This window comes from Protopterus annectens, chromosome 2.part0 (genome assembly GCF_019279795.1).
Source record: "Protopterus annectens isolate FY-2018-M chromosome 2.part0, PAN1.0, whole genome shotgun sequence".
Classification (NCBI taxonomy): domain Eukaryota; kingdom Metazoa; phylum Chordata; order Ceratodontiformes; family Protopteridae; genus Protopterus; species Protopterus annectens.
This window is the reverse complement of record NC_056728.1, coordinates 974477720-974497240: the sequence shown is the minus strand read 5'-3', so window position 1 is coordinate 974497240 and position 19521 is coordinate 974477720. Positions and strand designations below refer to the sequence as shown.

The 19521-nt window shown below is 45.3% G+C and overlaps 1 protein-coding gene across 1 annotated transcript in view; it reads left to right on the top strand.

Annotated features, from left to right (window-relative positions):
- Positions 1-19521, top strand: part of LOC122793328 (protein RUFY3-like) — a gene marked incomplete in the record, with an annotated part of 2132439 nt that overhangs the window by 1043135 nt on the left and 1069783 nt on the right. The window contains 1 exon segment of the mRNA XM_044061223.1: positions 2156-2248. Within this exon segment, the coding sequence (XP_043917158.1) occupies positions 2156-2248 (93 nt within the window).

Genomic DNA, 19521 nt, shown 5'->3' with positions numbered 1-19521 from the left:
TTCTTGGCTTTGTCTTCAGGCTGTACCTGACGACAGGTCTGCCAAACCTATGGATACACCTTTGGATAAAAACAATCTTTTTGGATCTGCTGCTGCTGTTGACCTTTCCAAGTTCCTCCAGGACAAGGCAAAGCCTTGCAGGAGCCAAGGAATACTTTTATTTCTCCCATTCCTAAGTTTCAGAGGAACTATCCCTCCAAATCTGCCTTTGTAGGCAATCCTGTCCTCCTCCCAAGGGTAAGAAGAGTTCTAGGCATGTGCCTTCTACTGAGTCTACATAGACTTTTCCCTCTCAGAAGCCTCTTTTTAAGGACAAGCCTGGCTCTATTCAACAGTTTGCTTTCTCCTTCCCTTGTCCCATTTTTCCGTGTCTCTCCCAAATTGGCTACATATCACTTCATACTCTTGGGTTTTTTGCATTATCCATCAGGGATATTTCATGGTGTAGAAGTCCATTCTTCAATCTCCTCAGAAACAGCTCTCCCATTTCCCAGAGGTTTTTAACTCTCTTTTGGCACAGGGCACTATTCCAAGACATACCTCCCACCCAGGTAGGGAAGGAATTTTATTTCAGGATGTTTTTGGTCCTACAAAAGAAGGATACATGGAGAACAATTCTGGATCTTTCCCTGCTGAATACCTTTCTCAAGATTCATTCCTTTCAGATGTTCTCTCTTCAGACATTGTTCCTCCTTCATCCGCAGGCCTTTTTGATATCTCTGGATCTCAAGGATGCATACCTTCACATCCCCATCCATTCTGTTTTCTGGAAATTTTTATGTTTCTCTATCTCTTCTTGCATTTTCATTTCTCTGTTTTGCCCTTTGGCCGCTGTACTGGCCCAATAGTTTTCACCAGTGCCTCACTCCTGTCATTGCTATTTGCAGAATTCGAGGTATTCATGTTTTTCCCTATCTGGATAATCTGTTTATTCAAGTTACTTTCCCCAGCAGTCTGCTAAAATATCTCAAGTTTGCTACATGCTATTATACAATATGGAGTTGACCGTAAACCTCCAGAAGTCAGTTCTGACACCTTTCCAAGATCATATTTTCCTTAGCTGCAGGCTTCAGACAGTTTCCATGTTGACATGTATGCCTACCCCCCAAGGCTGTCTCTCTTATAACCTTTTTCCAATCCCTTCTTTGTCTGACATTTGTCATGGCCAGGAAATTTCTTAGGGTCCTGGGGTATATGGTTTCCACCATTGCCATGCTCCCTCTTGCCAGTCTTCATATGAGGAAACTTCAGTGGTACCTCAAATCATTGTAGCTTCAACACTGCCATCCACAGGACTCAGGCTCAAGCTTTAGTGGTGGATTCACTAACTTTGTCAACCCAGAGCTTTCCTTTCAAGCCCCAGTAAGTGCTCTTTACAGACACCTGAACCACGGGGTGGAGTGCCTCCTGTGGCCTCCTAAAGGTTCAGGGTCTCTGGCATCCTCATCAGAGTTCAGACCACATCAACATAAAAGAGATGAGGGCTCTGCATTCCCTCTTTCATGCCAGGCCACTCAAAGTTTTCACAGACAGTGCCACAATGATGTGGTATCTCAATAAGCAGGGGAGCGCAAGGTCTTGTCTTCTTTGCAGGATAGAACTCTGATGTATTTTGTCAGTTACCTTGAATATTACTGAACACATGGTGCAGAGTCCAGCTTTCACTCTCAGGTGTCTGACTTACCTGGCTGTTTCTCTTAGTTCACTATGAGGATGTGATCTTACCAGCGGTTACGGTTTATCATTTATGTGAAAGCTTCTAGATTAGTAATAGGTGAAATAACTTGTTCATGTTGGTACTTTAGTGGAATGTATTGAAGTCTGAATGCCATCTGCTAGGCTTAGAGTTTTGCATGCCTTGAGCATTATACAATCAAACTGAGCTGTGTAATATGAAAAGGAAAAAGTAAGAACTAAAAGTACAAACATTTTTTTTAAGTTGATGATAAATGCCAGTCCCATGATTTTTAACTGCTGAAATTTGAGGTGACTGTTCACATTATGCTATGCTTATAAAATATGATTTCAGTTGCTGTTTTGTGTATTCAAAATGTTAAGGTTTCTATTTGTTGTGATATTTGATGCATATATTTTGAAACATATCTATGTAATAAAAAAAATGCCTCTGTTTTTAATGTTATGTTGTCTTTCACAGCTTGCGGTAGCAAACAACCAAATCTTAACTTTGCAGAAGGTTATACAGCAAGCACAAAGACAAAACATTAATTATCCGGACGCAGACTGTAAGGTTAGTGTTACATTGAAGTTTATGTGGCAGCTTGTTTTCTTATAATTTGATTTGCTTTGGCAGTCAGTTTCTTATGCTTTGTGCTTGTGGTAGCCAGTAGGCTAGATGGCAGAGAAGTGGACCTTTTGTTTGGTGATAATAAGGTGATTGTGGAAGACAAACTGTTATAAGTATGGAGAATAAACAATGGTTCAGAATCCAGCTACATCTGCATGGATATCTCTAGTCTTTGTAGGAAAGCAAGGCTTATGGGTAGTTGACTATTTTAATCAAATTGCATAGAAATGTAACACCAAACAAGTAAATGTTACTAGGATCTGGAGATAATTTATCCAGCTAGATATTCCTCGTAAGAGCTGATCTGGCAGGACATTTTATTCATGAAATTAGCTAGTGGTGGATGTCCATTATCCAGACTGAACTTTCATCAGTTATAGCAGTCTCACACCATAGCCTTTTGGGAAAGCCAAGCTGTCCAGCACTTTTTGTCATCGAAGTAGTGATTCATTGTACTTTACTCTTTGTGTCTGGTGGCCATTTCCTAAACCTTAAGCTTTAATAACACTTTGTAGAAACTACTAATCTTATTCCATGTGTCTGGTTTTATAGAGATATTACAACTTATGATTTTGCACATATGCAGCTAACATCCATAGAAAAATTAACCAACAGGTGCTGTAGTGAGTATCAGATTTCTTTTAAAGACTCACCCTTTTCATTGTTGTTACTGTTTTAGGATAGAATCACAATGCCAGTGATCAGGTGCGTTGTGCCACCTTCTGTAAAATATTTTACCCTTCTCCAGCTAGTGATAGAAGTCTGCATAACAAAGATCATCTATCTAAGCAGACCTATTTTGGAAGGAAAAGCACCGCTTGGTTAAAAAAAAAAAGTGCTTCAAAATTGTGATATGAATAAAAAAAAATCTTAAAAGCAAAAATTAAATGTTTCTTTTGAATTTATTTATGAAATAGGAGTAGGTGACCAAATGGTCTAAGGATTATGTCATCTGGAAGTGTTACTTCTGCAGCTTGTGGAGGTACAGCTGCTGTCCTGTTCCACTTCACAAAAGGAAGTTAATCCCAGTAGCCTGTGCTGTCCTATGTCTCCACCACTTCAACACAGCTTTCTGGAAGAGGCTGTCTTGTCAGAACAAACTGGTTGGTTTACTGCATTACAGTGGTAAAAATGTTGCCCAAATATGTCTGCTTCCTGATAGTTGCAACTTTTTTTTTTCTACTCCTGGCACTTAAAGAACCCACTGTAGTACTATGTTATGATGTATCATTGAATGTAGTTTCAGAAGTTCCCCAGATTTATGACGATCCATCATTTTGTGACATTTCAAACTGTTGTGCTTGGGTCATCCATGGCCAAATATCAGTGGAGCATTTTTTTTTCAGTTATAGTAGTTGTTACTTAAGGAGCCAGACATCATTGGACCAAAAGCCTCTTCATAGATCCATATAATGTACTAGGCTAATGACCTGGTGTGCCTTTCTAAGCCTAGCCAAGTTTTTCCAAAATAATTAATGATGTCTTGTAGTTACCTCAGAAAATTAAGGCCAGGGTTTTGATTGCCTCAGTTTCCATTCGCCTACTGTGACTCCGAGCTATTCATTTAACTAGACAGTGTTGCCAGGCCACGTGTGAAAAAGGTCCAAGTGGGTCACCTTAGTTAACAAAAATAAATTAATGATTGAACAAGTGGCCCTGCCCCTTGGCAGTGCTTTGTTAACATAGCAAGAAAGCAGACTTCTGCATCCAAGCCTCAAGTCCCTCATTGTAGCAATTTGGGCAATTTCAGGCTGATTCCAAAGCACCATATGTTTTTTTCCCCCTACAGAGGTAGTATTTCCATACTTCAAGGTATGGAAAGGCCTGCCACCTGAAAATAAACTTTGTACACATGGGCTTCATTTTCTTGTTAAAGAGAACAGAAAGTAGTACATCTGGTTTCTTTACTCTAGTATTATTTAATGTTGGCTTGGCCTGTTCTTATGTTGTCTTTTCCATTTCTTAGCTAGGTTGTTATCGCCATTTGGGCTTGATAATAAACTTGTTTTTTTAACACCTTTATCAACTTAACATATTGAACAATGACATGGATACACATAGAGATGATTACAGAAAATAGAACAATTTTAAACATTTTTCATTAACTTCATGCATTATACATACATGTTTTCATTTTAACAGTTATTCACCATAACAATTATGTAAATTGCTCATGTCCTATCTTTCCTTAAATTTCAGTCCTCTTCCTGAACATTATTCTGCATGTATTGTTCCCATAAATTCCTTTTGACACTATGTAATTTGCACCTTCCACTTTTCAAAGATCCCATCTCAGTCTCCTTGGCAATATTCAGTGCTCTTTTATGTTCATTTTAGATTTTAATTTCCATTTTCTAGTAATTGCTTTTTTTGGCAGCCTAGCAAGGTCTGCCTGTGTTTAGGCAATTCAGATCTTATATTCACGTTCAAAAGAATCATTTTCTTAGTTACATTTATTTGCTTAATAATGACAAAGTATTTTATGGGGCATTTTTAAAATATGACAGCTCATTATGTTCCCATAAACGCATTCCCAATTATATCTCTCTTTCTTATCACCCCTCCAGCAAGTGCCATCTACCTGAGGAATAAGTCTATTAAGTCTATTTGGGGTATAAACATACCTATGCAAACACTTCCATGCAAAAATCCTAAACATGCAAAGAATAATCCACGACCTTGAAGAAAGGAACCAGAACTCTGCTAAAGTCCACAAGGCTGTATTTTTATTTCTGAAGTGTTCCAAAAGTCACAGATAAAATCACACTGAAGTATTCCAAAAGTCACAGATAAAATCACACAAGCGCTTTCGCTCAGGCAGTCCTGATCTTTATCAAGTGAAAACAAAATGCAGTATGCAGTAACCTCCATTAAATAGCCTAGCAATTATACAATTAATTAATTAGTAAGTCTAGTACTAAGGTGTGGTGCTTTGGAGTTGGATGTTAAAAAAGTTAGTCATTATACCAACTCAAAAAATGAAATGTTTGCAACAACATCTGCACTTAAATAAAAATGACTAACCATAAAAAACATTTTAAAATACCAGTTTCCTAGGTTTCAGAACATAAAAGTCTGAAGTCTGGTTGGGGTTGTAGATTGTTAAGGAATATGCTTAAAGATGTGTTTGGATTGTCAGTGAATTGTTAAAAAATTTTTTTCTTTTTATTATTACTTTGCACTGATAAAGACATGCAATAAAATGTGCGTGAGATATTTTTGATGCCCATCCATATACCATTTCATATAGAATTTGATTTATTAGTCAGAATCCTAAAACCGTGACTTTTGGAACACTTCAGAAATAAAAATACAGCCTTGTGGACTTTAGCAGAGTTCTGGTTCCTTTCTTCAAGGTCGTGGATTATTCTTTGCTTGTCTTTGGTTTTTTGTGCATTACTTCACAAAAATCCTAAACATTCCAGACTTTAATACTTTGGGAACCATACAGGTGACCGTGTCCTCCCACTGCTGTCTTCTAGAGTGCCTTTCTAGTCTCTCTTCCCAGTCTTCCTAATCTTTTCTAACATATTCTGATTAAAATGCAGTAATTACCCCTTTTTTAGCAGCAGCTTCTGCTGTATACTCAGAGCTGGTCTTTCACTTAGCACTCTCTAGCCCTTTCTTGTTCCCTGTACACTGATAAACCCTTAGTAGGGAAGGTGGTCTGTAACTTGCAATCCAAACTTCTTCTTGGCTTCATCCCACTCTATTACCTTCTGTCCACAGTTATTTGATCCCCCATACCTTGGTTTCTGTGGTGATTTTATCCAATAAATTCCATACCCCTCTTGCCTGTGTTCTGTATCCCTACATGCAGTTATCCCTGTTGGTTAAATACCCTTTCTCTCTTTCCATACTTGCTTAGCTTTTAGAATAAGTTTTGCTGTTTTATAAATGTAATATGTACGGTGGTTTTTGTCCTCCTTATGGGCCTTTGTCCCAAATCCTCCTCTTTATTTCTTGACCCCCCCCCCATTTCATCATCATGCCTTTCAACTTTGGTATGTAACATTTAACTAGTGTTACATAGTGTAGCTAAGGAGTAGCGAGAAGGGCAACTGCTATGGGCACCATGTGCCTGGGAGTACAACTGACCATCCATATACTTTTAAAGCTCAAGATCTTTTGGTGATGTTCATTCAACTGCTGTGCACCGTGTATTTCTGTATAGTAGTTTTTGAATATTCATGGTATCCTTCTGAGTTCTCTTGTCAGTCTGGTATGTATTGCATTGTTGCATATCAACCATTTTTACTAGAGCCCTTTTCACTGTCAATCATATCAGTCTCTTCACCAGATACCTTTGAGCCATTGGGGTATTATCAAAATAAGATTATTTATTTGACATTTACTTTAATCATTTATTATATCCAGATACTCAAAACACTTTATGTTTTGATTGTTCTGTTTTGATTCATCATTGACTTAGCTATTCTCTTATATTTTACAGATCCTTTCTTTTATATAGACTACTTAGATATTCCTTATTCTGCCTTTCCCAAGTATCTTGTTTTTTTTGTATCTCTTATCTATTGACTCTGAAGTGGTTAACTTCATTTGGTCTGGAACCTGTGGGTATCGGATCTGACCTCGGATCCAAGCCGGCAGCTTTACCTAGCTAAAGATCCGAGCTCCTAACTCCTCCCCCTACCCATAACCCCCTGCAACACATCCCCCATCCTCAGATCTAGTTTGCCGCGACTTACAGCAGCTTCTAGAGATGAGCTCTTGGCGTGGGTGAGAGATTTCAAGTTTATAAAAAACTTTAAAATCGCTTTTTTATTAGGATTTTCTGTGTTGTGTGTGCATGGTTTAGCCCCCTTTACCGTCTAGTATACTTAATTTAATTTTTTTGTGATAAATTCTCTTCAAATTTATTTTTTCACCCTCCCCCTAGTGTGTGAGTGTGTAGTGTGATGGCTGAAGGGCCTAAAGCCATTTCTTCTAAATGCACTGAGTGTGGTCATAAGCTGTCCCCAGCCGATGGCCACACTCAGTGCGTTATTTGTCTGGGGGTGGCCCATTTATCCACCAGCTGCCAGGTCTGTGCAGCTTTCAACCCCTGGGCCATCAGGGATAGGAGGAACAAGCTAATCCTGGCGGGATTGTTGCCCCCGGATTCTTCTTCCTCCTCTCCCTCTAAGGCACCGGTCACGGCTGCGGCTTCCGTGCCTTCCGATCCCCCTCCCTTGTTGGTTACTCAAACTCCCTCTGTTTCTCAGGGTGAGGGGGACTCTTCTAAGGAGAAGAGGAGAGACAAGGACCAGCATAGGCACAAAAGGCGGGCTGAGTCTCATCCCTCGGCCCCGTCAGCTAAGGTAGCTAGTCCCACTAAGAGGGTCTCTGGTTCTCCTTATTCTCGGCTCCTCTCTCCTTGCTTTTCCCCGGAGCCGGAAGAGGAGTACCAGTCTCCCTCGAGGTCCTCGAGGCGGCCCTCTAGGCCCGCCTCGGCAACCTCCTCCAGATCCACCAGAAGCTTGACCGATGCTGATTTGGACTGGATGATGTGTCGTTTCTTGCAGGCTCAAATGCAGATGGGAGTGCCCCAAGCCCCCCCCCCCTCTGGGGGGGAGGGAGCTCGGCCCCTTTCTTTACCCCAATCGCTCCTTCTCCGACCTGGTATCGGGTTTCGGAGTCTTCAGATCCATGCTGTTTTGGACCCGGGGATCCGTCTGCGCCGACAGTCTTGGTTACTTCGATGCCGACTATGCCCTCAAGCGTGTCGGATCCTAGCTCTCGGGGCCGAGAGCTGAGCATCGGAACCGTGGGGGGAACGGTGTCTCTGGCGCCGTTTAGGTCGGAGCACACTTCCCTCTCGGGTCTGACTGCTTCGGCTCTGATGCCGATCCCTGCATCGGCGCCGAGGGGGCTGCTCTCAGAGCCAGGGGAGGGCGGTTCACCCTTGGCGTTTGATGTAGTGGAGGGGGTGATGTCGAGGACTTCCAGATCTCCGGTCCGGGCTACGGATCCATCCATCACCCCTGCGCATTTGGGCCTGTCCTCCGTCATCCGGCCACAGGGACAGCCTGCATCAGCGCTCCAGTTGGTTGCCTTAGAGGAACAGGACCCCGTGGGTGAGCCCTCCTCGGATAGCCCCATCGAGGAGGTTACTCACAAACGGAAGTGCAAAGGAGGCACCTGGACTCCCCTGAGTCCCTCACAGAGAACACAGATTTGGCAGAAGGGGAAGGTTCCCCAAGGTTGCCCCCTGAGGATGTCTCCTTTGTAGACATCATGGAAATGTTGCGAATCAGAGGAGAGTGGTCTGCCCAAAAACCTTCCTCGGATGAGTCTGTGTTTCTGGATACGTTTGATGCAGGCCCATCTACTTCTTGGGTGTCCCCCCCCCCAGCTGACCCCCTGGTGGACTTAATTACCACCAGGGTTTGGAAGGAGCCGGACACCGTGGAGCCGATTCCCAGAAGGCCAGACAGGGTACTTAGTCCCCCTTCTGATAGGATGGCTTAGTCTAAAGGTTCTCCAGTGGATGCCATGGTGGTGGCGGCTGCCACCAAGAAGGAACTAGTGCAGGAGAGTTCCTTGGTCCTCCCTCCAGATAAGGAATCTCGGACGTTCGACCGCATTGGAAAGCTGATGTTTGCTTCAGCTACCTTCTCTGTGAGGGCGCTGAACTATATGGCGCACGTGATCAGACTCAGCAAGACTTGATTAAGGAATATGCTGGAGCCCCCCCGGAGTCCATGGCGGCCGAGGACGAACGCATCTTCTCGACTCGCATGGCCACTCTGAAATCTATTACTAATACATCTATGTGGCTACTCTCCCATGCCACGGAGGGAGCGGCTAGAGCCAGCGGAGCAGGCATCGCTCTGTGGCACCATGCCTGGCTCCGCCTTTGCGATTTTGTGGAACCCTTCAAGGCGTCCTTCGCTAACGTGCCCTTTGACGGTTCTACGCTCTTTGGCAAGACCGTCTGCGACACGCTGGTCCAAAGCGAAAAGGACGGGAAGACGCTGTCTGCCGTCGGGATCCGCTTCTCTAATCCCCAACGGTCCTTCTCCAGGAACCAGAGGGGACAAAAGAAGATGTGGTTCCGGAAATCACAGCAGTCCCGTCCCGCTTCAGACCCCTCATCCTTCAGAGGCAGAGGAGGACAAGGTGGACGCCGGCCCAGAGGCAGAGGGGGGCCGAGGAATCTTGGGTCCCGAGAACCTTTCTCAGAGAGGCCCGCTCAACAGCCCTGAGGGGTTACCCGGCTGTCCCTCTCTGGAGGCAGTCAGGGGGCATCTGTCAGAGCACCTCCAAAATTGGGAGCCCATTACTATGGACCGGTGGGTGCTCCGAGTTATATCCAGAGGTTATTCCATTCCCTTTCTGAGTCTACCCTCTCCTATGAAACTCCTCCTCGATGTCCCACCCGATCAAAGGGAGGCGGCAGATTCGGAAATTTCGAAGCTTTTAGAAAAAAGAGCCATCCAGCCCATTCCCCCAGGCCAGTCCGGATTGGGAAATTACTCCAGGTTCTTTTTAGTGCCAAAAAAGATGGGGGAACTGAGGCCTATACTAGACCTCTCATCTCTAAGCCTGTTCATTCCCAAGGAGAAATTCCGGATGGTCACCCTGCAATCTATTCTCCACTTCCTCCGGGAGAACAACTGGATGTGCTCCATAGACCTCAAGGATGCGTACTACCACATTCTAATGGTCAGACAATCCAGGAGGTTCCACCGCTTTCGGCTGGGAGTCAGTCATTTTCAGTTCAGGGCTCTTCCATTCAGCCTCATCTCAGCCCCCAGGGTGTTCACCAAAGTCATGGCGGTGGTCGCAGACCACCTGAGACTTCAGGACATTCGGGTCTTTCCGTACCTGGACGACTGGCTCCTCACCAGCTCCACCAGGCATCAGCTCTGCTGGGCCAGGGATTATACCCTGGCTCTTACTCAGCGTCTAGGTATTACTGTGAACCTTCAAAAATCATTCCTTCATCCTGTGCAGGTTCTGGAATTTATAGGGGCCAAGATAGATGCACGTCACTCCAAGGCCTTTCTAACAACAGACAGGTTGCGCAATTTGTCTCTTCATGTTTTGCCAATTCTCTAGCCCTCAGCCCCACCTGCGGAATTAGTCCTGAAAGCTTTGGGCTCCATGGTGGCAGCCATCGGTCTGTCGCCCTTTGCACGCCTGCGTATGAGAATCCTACAATGGACTCTTCAGGTCCAGTGGTCACTGTTGCTGCACCCCTTGAGCACCCCGATTCCCCTGAGCAGGGTTTGCAAGGACTCCCTTCTCTGGTAGCTGCACTCTCAGGAGCTACAAGAGGGGAGACCGTTCGTCATGCCTCAGCCCCAAGCCATGTTGACCACAGATGCTTCTCGCCTCGGGTGGGGGGGCATGCTATGGGCAGAACCGTCCAAGGCACGTGGGCTCCCTCAGAGACTGTTCTGCATATCAATGTCCTGGAGATAAGGGCAGTGCTTTTGGCAGTGCAAGCCCTACAAGACCATCTTCCTCCAGGAACTATTGCAATTCAGTCAGACAACATGGCTGTAGTCTGGTACATCAACAAACAGGGAGGAACCAGATCTTATCTCCTTTGCCGAGAGGCCATGAGAGTTTGGGAATGGGCGATCTCCACCAACCACTTTCTGGTAGCAATGCACATTCCGGGACGGACCAACATCCTAGCGGACAAGCTAAGTCGCCTGATCCTCACACCGTACGAGTGGTCTCTAAACCCGTTGGTAGCGAAACAGATCTTCCTTAAATGGGGTCTACCTTGCTGTGATCTTTTTGCTTCCCCGGCAAACACAAAGTGCAGCGAATATTTTGCTCTAATACCCCCAATAGGGGAGAGCCCCAGAGATGCTCTGGTTCATGCTTGGCCCCCCCGGTCTCCTTTGTGCTTATCCCCCACTTCCGCTCATGACGAAGTTCCTGCAGAAAGCACATCAGTTGGGGAGCAAGGTAATCCTCGTAGCCCCATTCTGGCCTCGCCAGATCTGGTTCCCTGACCTGCGGTCTCACAGTGTAGTTCCTCCTTGGATCTTAGATCCCATCCCGGATCTAATTTCTCACCCTGTGGGATTACAACCCACAAACCTGGGTGACCTCAAGCTCACGGCTTGGTTGATCCAATTCCGCTGATAGCAGGGACTCCTTGTATCTCGTCACCAGTGAAAGCCATTCTGGTAGCAGCACACAAACCTTCTACCAGAAGGATCTATGGTAGTAAATGGAAACGCTTTTCCATTTGGGCCAAAGACAGAGGCTTGGATCCCTGTACTGTCCCTATTCCGATGATTCTTGAATTTCTGTCCCATATCTTTCATCAGGGAGCCAGTGCATCTACGGTTAAAGTACAGTTGGCAGCCATCTCTTGGGGGATGAGGTAGGATCACTGGCTTCCACCAGAATTTGCAAAACCTTTTTAAAAGGCGCTTTCCTGTTAAAACCACCAGTTAAGTCTGCGGTTCCACCATGGGACTTAACACTGGTCCTTCAGGAATTGACGGGCCCTCCTTTCGAACCGGTCGCGTCAGCTCAGTTGAAATTTTTATCTTGGAAAACAGCCTTCCTGGTTGCAATAACTTCAGCCAGGAGAGTGTCTGAGCTTCAAGACCGCTGTATGAAACCCCCTTATCTAATTTTGCATGAGGACAGAGTTTCTCTCAGGACTAATCCTTCCTTCCTCCCTAAAGTAGCCTCTGAGTCGAATATTAATCAGTCTATTAATCTGCCAGTATTCTTTCCCAATTTCCAGAACAAAGGGGAATACACACTGCACAAATTGGATGTGCATAGGCAACTGCGTTTTATCTGCACAGGACAGCAACTAACCGCAAGTCTGATCAATTGTTTGTGTCCTTTGCCAAGTCTTCTTTAGGCAAACCTATTACCAAAGTGACATTAGCTAACTGGATTTCACAATGCATCATTTAAGCCTATTTAGCTTCGAACAAACCGGTTCCTTTGGGAAGCCATGCGCATTCAACCCGATCCATAGCTACCTCTGCTGCTTTCTGGTCTAGAGTCCCTATAGATGGCATATGTTCAGCAGCTACTTGGTCCTCCTCTCATACATTCATTTCCCATTATAAACTGGATTTGATTTCCAGGAGTAGGGCTTCCTTTGGCTCTGCGGTGCTCCGGAATATTCTTCCTTGAGGGCCGCCTAAGGTTTTCTAGGTAGCTGGGGACTCTGTCCCACAGGTTGCAGACCAAATGAAGTTAACCACTTCAGATAAAGAAGTTATGTGCTCACAATAATGTTCCATCTGAGTGGGTAACTTCATTTGTCTGCAACCGACCCCCCCCCTCCATTCCCCCTAACCAGTTTCGTGCTTCTTAACCAGGAGAGGATTGTCCATTCTGTTAGGCAGTAGGTTACTGGCCTCTTTCGAGGGTCTTGTGGAGTCCCTATAGGCAAACTCAATCTGAGGATGGGGGATGTGTTGCAGGGGATTATGGGTAGGGTGAGGAGCTAGGAGCTCGGATCTTTAGCTAGGTAAAGCTGCCGGTTCGGATCTGATACCCACAGGTTGCAGACAGATGAAGTCACCCACTCAGATGGAACATTATGGTGAGTACATAACTTCTTTTTTTCAAATTGTCCATTTGCTTTACTTTTTTGGTAGAATTTTTCATTAGTTTCTTTAATATTCTTACCAGTTTATTTTTAAACCATTCTCTAAAATCAGATGACTTTAAGTAGTGAGAGGGGGACTTTCCAGTAATTATATTCCCTGCCTTCCTTATGTGCAGCTATGCATAGTATCAGTGCTGAATATTCAGACATTACTATTGGTAGGGTATTGGTCTGCCATTGAAGTATGTTTCTGTGGTATATATACCATATCAGTCCTTGACTTGGGATTTGTCAGAAAAATGGGTGTAATCTGCAAGGTTTTTCCTAACTTTGGTATGTCTCATACGCCAACGACTTTATTGAAACTCGTGAGAAACCTTCCTTCATCTTAATTGCTTTGTAACCCAGTCCTTTGTTAAAATCAGAAGTAAGATAACATGACATTCTACTTCCCACCCCTTTTGGAGATACGTTAATGAAAAACTATTACTTCTCTCAATAGTTTTTTTTTTTTTTAATCTCCCTCTCTTTTGTCAGTTTTTTGGGAGTAAAATGAACATTAGCTATTATTATTCTTTTTATCCAGCCAATATCCCCTTTATCTACATGTTTCTTTTCTCTTTATCTACTATAGCTTTTCTTCACTTCTTAGAGGAGCCCATCTGTCAATTGATAATCATTCTTTTTTAAACTTCCCTTCATATGCTGCATAATTACCCTCTCTGAAGCCTTTCTTTATTAAGTGACATTGTTCTTTCTTAACCCAATGAGTCTCCAGGAGCATGACAGGTATGCAAATTCATCCTTTCTACAAATGGGGTACCTCTGAATATTTCCCAGAATTTGTTAGATCAATAGCATTTCAACTTAAGTGTAGACCATCACTTGTTAAGCTTTCACTAAACTAGTGCTATCTTGTGAAATACTGTTTACCTTGGCCAGCAAGAATATGCAGTTTTAAAGTTCCTTGGATCTGTGTAGCCATCGAATGGCTGAACATTGAACAGTGAGCATCAAAAGTTCACTCATCAAACTCATTTCATTGACAGGGTAAATAACAACTTGTCCAACACTTCCCTGCCTCACACATGGAGGTGTTTCAAACATCTCCCCTTATTATATATGCAGACTCCGAGACTGCACTACAGTGGCAAAAAGGGGTATGAAAGCCTTGCGTATGTGAGACAGGGAAGTGTTGGACAATTTATTTACCCTGTCGATGAAATGAAAGTTTGATGAGTGAATTTTTGATGCTCACTGTTCAATGTTCAGCCATTCGATGCTTATTGTTCAATGTTCATCTGTTTGATTGTTAGCCCACTCGATGGCCGACAACAGACCCAAGTTCCTTGTATTCATCAGCTTGTTTTTCTAAACATGATTTTAAACACCTTACATTAAGAAAAAAAATAAAGAAAACTAACATAGCTATTTGATCCCCCTCAACGAGTGAGAGCATTTACTGTTTGCTGGCATCATGTAGTTTGCCTTATCTTAGGTAACATATAGTATGACTTCATTCTATACGAGTCAGTTTTTCATTATGAGTAAAGATTCCTACCCCTACCTTAGACATAAAATTAGACAGAAAGATTGATGATTGAGATTTTACTTATAGAGACTGACATCTTTCTAACTTTTCAGTCTCCACAAGTATAGTTTAGCTAATGCTGTTCAACATCATTTGACATTTTATGAAAAACATTTTATTTTATTTAGATTTGCTGACCAGGGAATAGACCTGATCTAAAAGGACTTATTTCAATCTTACCTTGAGAATAAAATCACAAATATAAGAATTTAAACTGTTGAAATGCGCATAATAGCCTTCACACAATAAGAAATTCTACACATTTTCAGAAGACAAAAAAACTTCCATGTGTATGCAGTTGAAGGGTGAAGAATAGATGTTAAGTTGCCAATCTCGCCTTCATTCTTGCTGGATGGGTTCGGAGCCGATCCTCGGCTCCGACTCTGCACTTGCTAAGCTCGAGAGTCACTTTTACCAGCTCGAGGCAGCCCCATATCCCATGATGCAAGGCGGTAAATACCCAGATCTCATTTGCCGCTTCGCTGATGAGGTACTCCTTTTACCAGCTCTTGGTAAGTAATTTGTTAAACAAATTTTAGTCACCCCATTCCTAATTTTTCTCTCATATATTAGTTTATTTGTCGTTTTTAGATAGTTGTAGGGTCTCTAGCTCTAGTTTTACTGTTTCCCTAGTTGTTTTATTTAGTCGGGCCTTCAATTCCCTCCCATCCCTTCCTGTCAGGGTGTGTGTGTGATTTATTTTTTCCCTAATTTAAGTTAAATTTTCTGAATCTGGGACTGTGTGAGTAGTGTGTTGTGTGTGTACTCACTATGTCCAAAGAACAGAGGGTCTCAGGCTTCAAGAAGTGTGACTCGTGCTGTCAGAAGATGTCTCTGACAGACGGTCACACTTCTTGTATCTATTGCCTGGGACCTCTCCACCTGCAGGACTCCTGTGCTATTTGTCACTCTTTCAGCCAGAGAGTCCTGCAGGAAAGGAGAAATAAATTAATTTTAAGAGGTCTACTTAAACCGGAGGGCTCCCTGGCCAAGTCTGCTTCGGGCAAGCCCTCTAAGACCTCCAAGGCCCAGGCTTCTGCTTCTAAGCCTTCGGCCCTGGCTCCGACTCTTTTGGAGTCGAGATCGGCTCTGGCTGGAGCCGATCTTATTTTGACTAAATCTTCGGCACCGATGGCTATCAGTGCCGATACTTTAACTGCCACATTGGTGTCTGCTCCGACCGGCTCCGACCACCATGTGTCTCAGGCTTCGGTATCGACGCTGGCCGGCTCTGATACCATTATTTCCTTGCCTGTATCGGCTCCGGCCGGAGCTGATACATCTTTGACCAGGCTTGGAGCCGATAAGTTGTCGGCTCCGTCTGGAACCGAGGGTTCTTCGGCTCCGATGGTTCCGTCGAGGAAGCGGTCCAGGTCCCCCTCTTTGGAACCGATACTGTCGGCTCCGACCTCTCCTCTTCTTTCAGAGCGGAGCCATCGGAGCCGTTCATCTAGGTCTTCCAGGCTCTCAGACCATGATTTGGAGAGAGTGGTAAGCAGATTGTTAAAATCACAGGCACTAGCCCAAATGCTTCATAGTCCGTCTCAACAGACGACTACTAGTCCACACCCTCTTCAAGTTCCTCCTTCGACTCTCCTCCAGAGCACGGAGCCGGAGTCTATGGGAATAGTCACTGCTACGGCTGCGGGGCAGATACCACCCCTTTCTGCTCCTTCAGCTTCTACTCTTATCTCCTCCTCGAGACCTTCCTTGGAGGGATCCGGTGGTCGGGCTTCCTGGTCTGCTCCGAGGGGGGCAGTGGGATCGGACCCCTGTCCGACCCTGCTCTTCCCTCGGGCTTCGGCCTTGGTGAGCTCGGCCCGACATCTGCCTCGGAGCCTTCCCTTCGGTGGGCCCGGAGCCCCTGTTTCTTCGAACGGGGTCTCGGATCTCCCTGGGAGGGGAGCCTTCGAGGTGATGAGGAGTGTGCTGGCCCCTGGGCTCAGTCAGCAGTCTGTCCCCTTAGCTCCTCCCTCTATGGTGTCTGTAGATATCTCTTCCCACTCTCTTGCTCCCGGACCGAGAGATCCACCGCCTCAGGTTTCCCCACTGGGAAGAACCCCCTCTTCCGAGGATTCTCCTGATCCATTAGGAGATCCTCCGCATAAGAGGACCTGTAAGAGGAAGCACCTAGACTCCCCTGAGTCTACAACTTCGGATACCGACTTAGATGAGTCGGAGGGGTCCCCAAGATCCCCCTCTGAGGATGTCTCTTTTTCAGACATCCTAGAACTCCTAAAACAGAGGGGAAACTGGCCCTCCATTAATCCCTCCGAGGATGAGTCGGTATACCTAGAGGCATTTGGATCTCAACCCTCCACCTCCTGGGTGTCTCTGCCTTTCGACCCCTCATGGAGGTGATAGCTCGGAAGGCGTGGGCAGCTCCTGATTCCGTGGAACCAGTTCCCAGGAAGCCTTCTAAATTTATTACAGCCCCTTCCAAGAAACAATTTCTTACAAAAGGTGTCCCTGTTGATGCCATGGTGGTGGCAGCCGCCACCAAGAAGGAACTTGCAGATCCTTCCGTACCAGTCCATCCTCCTAACAAGGATTCTAGGACCATGGACAGGTATGGTAAGCGGATGTTTTCCTCAGCGACCTTTGCCATGCTTCGCTGAATTATTTATGTCACTTCACCAGACTTCAAAGGGACATCCTTAAAGAATTAGGTGAAGTAGTACAGGATCCTACAGCTGCAGGGGCTCAGGACAAGATTGCTTGTCAGCTAAGAATCCTTAGCTCCATAACCAACTCCTCCATGCGGCTGATTTCATATGCAGCAGATGGAGCGAGTAGAGCTGCAGGGACAGGAGTGGCTCTTAGACGTCAGTCCTGGATGCGGCTCTGTAATTTTGCAGATCCCTTTAAGGCGTCCTTCACAAACTCTCCCTTCAATGGGTCAACATTGTTTGGTCCTCAGGTGAAGGATAAGTTGACCAGGTGTGAGCAAGACGGCAAGACTCTTTCTGCCGTAGGAGTCCGTTTTTCCACCCCTTCTAGGCCTTACCCTAAAGGACAGAAGGGGGGAAAGATGTGGTTCCGTAAATCTCAGGGAGTCACGCCAGACACACGTGGTCAGTTTACCCCTAGAGGCAGAGGGGGTAATAATAATAGACGCCGCCCTAGGGGCAGAGGGGGTCCGCAGAACCAGGGCAGCAGAGAGCCTCTCTCTGACAAGCCCTTCCAGCATCCCTGAGGTGTTGCCCGACTGTCCATCCTTGGAGGCAGTTCGGGGGAAGATTATTGCTGTACCCAGAAGCCTGGCGTTCCCTTTCACAAGACAAATGGGTACAGTCAATCATATCCGAGAGTTACAAGATTCCTTTTGAGGAAAGTCCCTTCACTCACAAAAATTCCCTTCCAGATGTTCCACCCGGTCTAAGGGAAATAGCAAAATTAGAAGTATCAAAGCTTCTACAAAAAAGGGCCATTCAGACAGTTCCAACAGACCATTCAGAGCCCGGAATCTACTCAAGGTTCTTTTTGGTTCCCAAAAAGACGGGAGATTGGAGACCAATATTGGACCTCAGCAGACTCAACAAGTTTGTGAGAAAGACAAGATTTCGGATGGTCACACTTCAATCGATTTTGCCCTTCTTGGGCAAAGACAACTGGATGTGCTCAATAGACCTTCAGGATGTGTACTATCATATAAAAATCCACAGATGCTCCAGAAGGTTTCTCCGCTTTCGGCTGGGGTCCAGTCATTTTCAATTCAGAGCCCTGCCCTTTGGTCTCACTACAGCCCCCAGAGTGTTCACCAAATGCATGGCAGTGGTCACGGCTCACCTGAGACGTCAAGGATTCCAGGTGTTTCCGTATCTCGACGACTGGCTCCTCTCAACCACCACCAGGCATCAACTTCTCCAAGCCAGAGATTACACCCTAAATCTCTGCACTCAATTAGGAATTTCGATCAACTACGAAAAATCCTCCTTATTGCCCTGCCAGTCTATTACTTTTATAGGCGCAAATTTAGACACTGTTCGGATGTCAGCAAACCTCACAAGCCAGAGAATCCTAGATATCCAAAACCATGTGCGGATCATCCTTGCCAGCAAAAAGGTGCAAGCCAGACTGGTCCTAAAAGTATTGGGCCTCATGGCAGCTGCCATTACTCTTCTTCCTTTGGCCCGTTTTTACATGCGTCTCCTTCAATGGATGTTGTTCACCCAATGGTCCTTCCAACAGCTTCCCATGCGTCACCAGATTCTGGTAACACAAATTTGCAAAAAACACCTATCCTGGTGAATTTCTTCTCCCCAGGTCCATCAAGGCAGACCCTTTGTTTCCCCGGCCCCGGTAGCCACAGTCACTACGGACGCCTCCCTGATCAGGTGGGGGGGGGGCATTATCAGGGCAGGATGGTTCATGGGACGTGGCAACCATTCGAATACCACCTGCACATAAATGTCCTAGAGATGAGAGCAGTGCTTTTAACGTTGCAAGCCCTCAATGACTTTCTTCCCTTGGGAACAATTGCAGTTCACACGGACAACATGTCCGTAGTGTGGTACATCAACAAGCAGGGCGGAACCAAGTCCTACCCCTTGTGTCGAGAGGCTCTCAGACTTTGGCAATGGGCGATCTCCTCTCATCGGTTTCTGGTAGCAACGCATATCCCTGGGAAAACCAACATTTTAGCGGACAGATTGAGCAGAGCTATACTCATGCCTCACGAGTGGTCTCTCAAGCAATCTATAGTGGAGGAGATTTTTCAGAAGTGGGGCCGCCCATGTTGCGATCTTTTTGCTACTCCCCAAAACAGCAAATGCCCAGCCTTCTTCTCTCTCTCTTCCGGGCCATCCTCCCAGAGACGCTCTTACCCAAGATTGGCCCCAGGGACTTCTTTATGCCTTTCCTCCCTTTCCATTGATACCGCAGGTACTCCAGAAAGCTACCGTTTTGAGAGCCAAAATGATTCTCATTGTCCCATATTGGCCTCGACAAATTTGGTTTCTGTTCCTTCATCGTCATCTTTTGGTGCAGCCGTGGCATCTGGACCCAGTGCCAGATCTTCTGATCCACCAATCGGGTCAGCTGCATCGGTCCATTCCTTCTCTCAACCTCACAGCT